The following is a 6,947-nucleotide window of genomic DNA, read 5'->3' on the forward strand; positions in this document are numbered from 1 at the left end:
GCTCGATTTTTGTGTTTTTCGATCACTGTCCCTTGCAAATTGCAATGGAGAAAGAATGAAAGATTACACTGGCAGTACAAAATACCTAAAATAATGACATTACGGTATTGCCTCATTTAAGTTCGATTAATTCTTTAAATTGTTGTCTTAATTCGCTCATTTCCAATTCTCTGAGCCTTGATCACAGGTGCCCCTGTTAAGAGAAGAACAATGTTAATGTACCGGAAAAGAAAAATAAAGTGCTTCTGGTGTTTCCATTTCATGGATAAAGAGATGCATATAAATCTTAGTGGGTTGGCGCTTGCTTTTACAAAAAGCATCACGTTTGTGTTGTCACGTTGTCACACTCGATCAAATCGGATTCTCTCTTACTCAGTTACGATTACAATTACCTAAAATGTTTCAAGTATGAATTCAGTTAAATTCATCCTAAAAATTTGGATTCTCTCTTACCCAATTTCGATTAAAAGTACGTAAAATGTTTCAAAATATTTTGTTAAATTCATCCTAAAATACTATAACTTCAGTATAGGATTGAGTTTCTCTAAAATAAAGGAGTTGATAAAATGATAAAATAAGAGAATAATCATTTTTAAATTAGGATAATGAAATTTACATATAATAGGAGTTACAGATTTAATGGTGATAATTCATTATTTTATTACTCTATTTAACTATAATTTTTTGATAATCCTGTTTAATTAATAATATTTTATTTAATCACATAATTTTAATGTTATGAACTTATGATGATAGTAGTATTCAATTAGGAAGATTACCGTAGAATTTCAGCACTACCAAAAAAAAAAACTTCCTAAACATTTAGTGGTTGACAAAAATATTCTAAAAAAGTTTAAATGACAAAATTATTTTTAAAAATATTAAAATATAACAAAAATTGCCATGAAGTTTTTCTTTATGTCTACTTCACCTCCAAGGCTCCAAATATTTTTTTTTTATCACATTTTAAAACATTTTTAAAATATTTTTTATCCATTTCACTTTTGAATATATTTTTGTCAACAATTAAAACATTTTCTTTTTTTGTAATATACTCATTTCAGTTCCACCAATAAGGTGAACTCCAGAATCAGAAATTTCAAGCTACACACGCAGAAGACTCGCCACACTTACCAAAACATAATCATCATACAGAAGAAAATTCTAACGACTGAATTCTGAAAATTTTCAACTGTAACAACGACAAGAATTTCAATGATGACGAGTGTGGTGATGTTGTTGTTGTTGATGATGATGATGGTGTTTTCGATTTCAGCTGTTGCTGCCACCCACGGCGGCGTCTTCAGCGTTAAGTACAAGTACGCCGGCCAGCAACGTTCCCTCTCCGACCTCAAGGCTCATGACTACCGCCGCCAGCTCTCCCTCCTTGCCGGCGTTGACCTTCCGTTGGGCGGCTCAGGCCGCCCTGATGCCGTCGGGTACCGCCCATTCCTTATTCTCAATTTCCCAATTTGGTTGTTTTATTGATCGTTATTGGTGAATTTGATTTTTTTTTTTGGATTTATTTGAGGCTGTTATTTAGTATAGATTTTCGATGAGTTATTTTGTGTTATAGAAAGAAATTATTAGATGCTAACTTTAAAATATTCATGGATCGCTCTAAGTAAGATAATGCTGTTAAATCTTAATTACTTATTAAGTGTTTAGAGTCTTGGGAATGGAATTCTCGTTAGGAGAATCTTACTTCCTTTATGAGACCTTAGTTGTGTCGAGCCGGATTAATCTGGTTTCGGTGGTTCCTTGAAATAGGACTCGGATGCTGGTAGTTAGTGGTTGGTCCTCCCAATTCGTGAAGCTGGAACATCAGTTTACATATTGTCATAGTACTATCTTTTTTGGTGCTATATGAGCACCTAATAATTTCTCGGGCGGTGTGTCGTTGCTCTTGCTATTATTATTCGTCGATTGCTTGGTGCATTGGCTTTTGTGGTGGTTAGAAACTGTGAGAGAGGAGTTGATGATTTTGAGAGAACTAAGGTGCGCTACAAAGCAAATGTGGCATGCAAATATGCAATCAATGCTTCCGATTTCTAGTTGCTCTTTGTGGAGTGTGTTTTTTTCGTTTGCTTTGTATAATTATATCTGGATTTCGGCTCATGGAATTTTAATTATTCTTGGTGGATTGTGTTTGCTTTTTTTGTTTTGTTATGTAGGCTTTATTATGCCAAAATTGGGATTGGGACTCCTTCAAAGGACTATTATTTGCAGGTTGATACTGGGAGTGATATTATGTGGGTTAATTGTATACAGTGCAAAGAATGTCCCAGCAGAAGTAACCTTGGCGTATGCCCTCTCTTTTCTCCATTTCAATTTTGTACGATAATTATTTTTGAATAAGTTTGGGAAAACATGTATTTTCAGGATATAAATAGTGTAAGAATATTCTATAAAGTGTATATGCATGAAGCCTTTCTCATTGTGAAAACTAGCATTTTACGATAAGCCTACAGCCTTGTAATCTGCATGTATGCCTGAACCATGTACAGCCTCAACACTGTTCTTATTTGCATTTGAATTTCTTTTTGGGTATTAAAGATGGACCTTACACTCTACGACATCAACGAATCCTCCTCTGGTAAACTAGTTCCTTGTGATCAAGAGTTTTGCAAAGAGGTAAATGGGGGTCTTCTGTCTGGATGCACTGCTAACGTGTCATGTCCATATCTGGAGATATATGGTGATGGCAGCTCCACTGCAGGTTACTTCGTGAAGGATGTTCTCTTATATGATCAAGTGTCTGGAGACCTTGAAACGGCTTCAGCTAATGGAAGTGTTATATTTGGGTGAGTTTTCTCATGGAAGTAATGTATGTTATTATGCATATGTGGAGGTCACATGATTGTTTTTAAATTTATAAGCAGCCGCTTTGTCTTATTCAAATCATCAAATGACAATAATTTATCCTTTTTTTTTAATCATTATTTGTTATATTAAGTGTTAACAGTTTCTGTTAATACCATTTCACTGCTTAAATTTAAACTCTTCCATCAGTGAAATTGATCAGTTTTACCAAACATAGTGGCTTTTTGGTTTAGTTGTTTGGACTTTGGAGACTTTGGGCACGCTCCAAGATAAACCTTTCACCAGTATTGAATAAGTTTATGTTTTTTTTGGAGGCAATCGTGTCATGATGCTTTGCTAATTATTTTTTTGTGTATGATAAATTAGCTTGATATACTTAAATATGTCCTCTGTTTTTCATTTTTCCTTCCTTCCAATTTAACATGAGAGTTTGATTTTTTCAGGTGTGGTGCTAGACAGTCTGGAGATCTAAGCTCATCAAATGAAGAAGCACTTGATGGAATACTTGGATTTGGAAAAGCTAATTCTTCATTGATTTCACAACTTGCTTCTTCTGGCAAAGTGAAAAAGATGTTTGCTCATTGTTTAAATGGAGTAAATGGAGGTGGTATTTTTGCTATTGGGCATGTTGTGCAGCCTAAAGTGAACGTGACTCGATTATTACCAGACCAGTATGTCATCTCTCAAATATACTTTGTTTGGTGTTAAAAATTGCTCATTTGGGATAATTTTGTTTTTTAACATATGAAAGGTTTTGTATACTTGGATACAAAGTCTTTATTCTTCTGTTTATGATATTTCCTTTTCAAAAATCCATACTTTGAGATATCTGACATGGGAAAAAAAAATTAGGCCTCATTATAGTGTCAATATGACGGGGGTTCAAGTTGGCCATACTTTTCTTAGTCTATCAACAGATGCATCTCAACAAGGGGACAAAAAAGGGACAATAATTGACAGTGGCACAACCTTGGCCTATCTACCTGAAGCAATTTATGAGCCACTAGTGTCTAAGGTATATAAGAGTTTCATTGTTTTAAGAAACTTTACGTTACAACTTTGTATATTTTAGTTTGAATTGCTTTCTTTGGATAGATAATTACTCAACAACCTGACTTAAAAGTCCAGACTCTCCATGACGAGTATACATGCTTTCAGTACACTGGAAGGTATGACGCATTAATATGCATTGACTCATCCTTCTACAGTATTAATGCTTTGATGGGGTTTTATCATAATCTTGTCTTTCTTGAGTACACATCTGAAAATGAAATGTTTATGCATTCATGTTCTGCTTATATATGGTGTTCCACTATTGGATGGAACAGCATAGGCACTATGAAAATCCTTTGTTTTGTGGCTAGATTTGAAAGGAAAGGCCTATAGTGGGAGTGATTTTGAAAATGTTAGTTGATGATTAGCATTAGAAATGTTAGCAATGCACCATGGAATTTGGTGCTTTTGAAGGTCACTTCTATAGAGTTCTTTCTGACATAGCAGTTGAGCATGGCATGACTGGACTGCGATATGTTTTTATCAGTTTATTTTTCTGAAATCATTTAGTATGTATCGTTGGGGTGCTTCAATAACTAGTCACATCCCTTAGTGTACCCAATGACTTCTAGTATCTCTCCATTCAGTTTTGTAACTGCTATTTGTTTCGATGTTGCAGTGTTGATGATGGATTTCCACTTGTCACTTTCTATTTTGAAAATGGACTCTCCTTGAAGGTTTATCCGCATGATTATCTATTTGCTTCTGTAAGTACACAACAAATCCCATTACATCTTTGTTGTTATGACTATCAAAGGGTTGTTGACCCTTGTTTTGGGACCTATCGTTGGCTTATTCTGTCATTTGAGCCACTCATGCTTTATCTTTGTCATTTACTTCTCAAGTGTGGCATAAGCTTTCTGTTTGAGATTGCACTTCCAGTACAACATTGATTTGAAAAAATTTACTAGCATAGATGATGAGGGAAAGAAATTAGATGAAATAAAAACAACTTATTAAAATGTCATGTAGTAAGAGATATCTTAGTATTCTTTTAAAAAATGAGCAACTATATCAATAACAATATGGACATTTTCAAAAAGTGCGGCTTGCATCAATCTTCTTTCCTCTAATTTTCCAATTTCATTCCATCTGAAAGCGTGCAAAGCACCACATTTAATGCCTCTTAATCGTTATGTATAATACAAGTTAAATACTAACATAGCCTGTCTGCAGGATAACTTCTGGTGCATTGGTTGGCAAAATAGTGGGACTCAGTCCAGAGATAACAAGAATATGACTTTACTGGGTGGTATTTTTCTTAAAAACCTTTGCCCATGCCAACTTTATGATTTATTGCTACTATGCTTCGTAATGTCTGAATTTCAACAATACTTTTCATTTATTTATTGCAGATTTGGTGCTTTCAAATAAACTTGTCTTTTATAACCTTGAAAGTCAAGTTATTGGATGGACCGAGTACAACTGTGAGTATCATTTTTTGGTTTTTTGAAAAGAAAGTCAGGTCGCATTATCTGTTTGCAAGTCATTTAGGTTTGGGTTAGAATTGGTAATAAAATTACAGGATTTCAATTTTAATTTAGAATTGACTTCTTACATGTAATAATATCATTTTTGTTGCATGACAGGTTCTTCAACCATTAAAGTGAGGGACGAGCGAACTGGCACAGTTCATTTAGTTGGTTCCCACTATATATCTTCTGCTTGCACTTTAACTACCAATCGGGTGATGATGACCTTGTTTCTAATTGCACTTCTTCACAAGTTGATTCATTGAAATGGAGCAATAATATAAATATATATAACACAAGTCCAAAATTATGGTTAAAGGAATTGAAAATAGAAATAACATGAAAGCTATTAATGGAAGAAACTTAGTCTTTAGGAACCCTCCAATGATTTGTAAATGTGATTTCAAGGAATATCAGGGCTCTTACCATTGGGAACCTTTAATTTTAGTTCCTGTTATTTCTTTTTGTGGTGGGGGTGGGGAAAGGAGGAGTTTGGGGTTTAAATTTTGCTCCCGATGGGGGAATTTGTAAATTACAAAATCTTACCAATTGTATATGCTATTAGAGTTTAATCTTAGCAGCATAGCATGGCATGGGTCCCAAATTAATACAGAATAATGTCCTATAAATTAAGCGTATTTGGTCCTCATCATTTTCATTTTTCTCATACAAATCAACGTTATGGTTCGAAACGTAAATATCCAATTCTAAATTTCGCTTTGTATATTATGGCAACAGCCAACAGGGGCTAATTTTATTTACCTTTGAAAACTTTTTTTTTTTTTTGTGGAAACTCATGTGCAGTTAATTTTATGTGAAGTTGATAGTTGAAAATAATTAAATGATTTGACAAGTTTGACTAAATTGTCATCTAACGATTTTCAGCTATCAACTTCACATAAAGTTAACTGCACTTGAGTTTTGATCACTTTATAAATAAGTATTATGAGTTCTTGAGTATTTATTTATGTAAGTAATAGTCCGGTAGTCACTTACCTTGAACCAAGTCATCAGTAGTTTCCAGGATAAATTCTCTCTGTTGGCGAACATTTACTGGGGTTGTGTTTTTTATATTCATATGATTTCAATATATTTTGGACAAATATAAATAATTAAGTAGAATAGATATACCTTTGTAATACTTGCATTTATAACATTCAATTTTTACATAAAAACATGTATTTACTTTTTATGACAAAAAATTATTAATCTTCCGTATTGTCTCTTTTTTGCTTGATTCATTCTAAATTATTGTAAAATGCCACTAACAAGTTAAAACATTTTGTGGTAGGTAAAATAAGTAAGATAAAGAGAGGAAAACATCTTTAGCGAAGAGAGTACCATAACAATGAGTTTTTAGTGTGAAAGTCAATCGTGTATTATCACAAAGTTAAAATTTTTTTTTAAATTTATTATTTAAAAAATTATTTAAATAGATAAATTTAATAAATTATTGTGTACAACTTTTTACGATATACGAAAATTAAATTCATTACAGTAACAAAAAGTTGGTGAAAGCATAAAGGAGCCCATGAAGCATCGGGATTCAAAAGCAAAGCGGAAAGCCCATAAAAAAAAAAAAGCAAAGCGGAAAAAACA

General features: G+C 33.2%; 1 protein-coding gene across 1 annotated transcript; it reads left to right on the top strand.

The window, feature by feature from the left end:
* Window positions 1-905: 905 nt before the first annotated feature.
* On the top strand, window positions 906-5,977 carry LOC112798073 (aspartic proteinase 36-like). Its single transcript, XM_025841232.3, has 10 exons — window positions 906-1,439; window positions 2,175-2,304; window positions 2,557-2,804; window positions 3,267-3,494; window positions 3,676-3,838; window positions 3,919-3,992; window positions 4,496-4,583; window positions 5,053-5,128; window positions 5,232-5,303; window positions 5,466-5,977. The coding sequence occupies exons 1-10, from the start codon at window positions 1,216-1,218 to the stop codon at window positions 5,612-5,614; spliced, it is 1,452 nt and encodes a 483-aa protein (XP_025697017.1). The 5' UTR covers window positions 906-1,215; the 3' UTR covers window positions 5,615-5,977.
* The last annotated feature ends 970 nt before the right edge of the window (window positions 5,978-6,947 follow it).

This window comes from Arachis hypogaea, chromosome 14 (assembly GCF_003086295.3).
Source record: "Arachis hypogaea cultivar Tifrunner chromosome 14, arahy.Tifrunner.gnm2.J5K5, whole genome shotgun sequence".
Taxonomy (NCBI): Eukaryota; Viridiplantae; Streptophyta; class Magnoliopsida; order Fabales; family Fabaceae; genus Arachis; species Arachis hypogaea.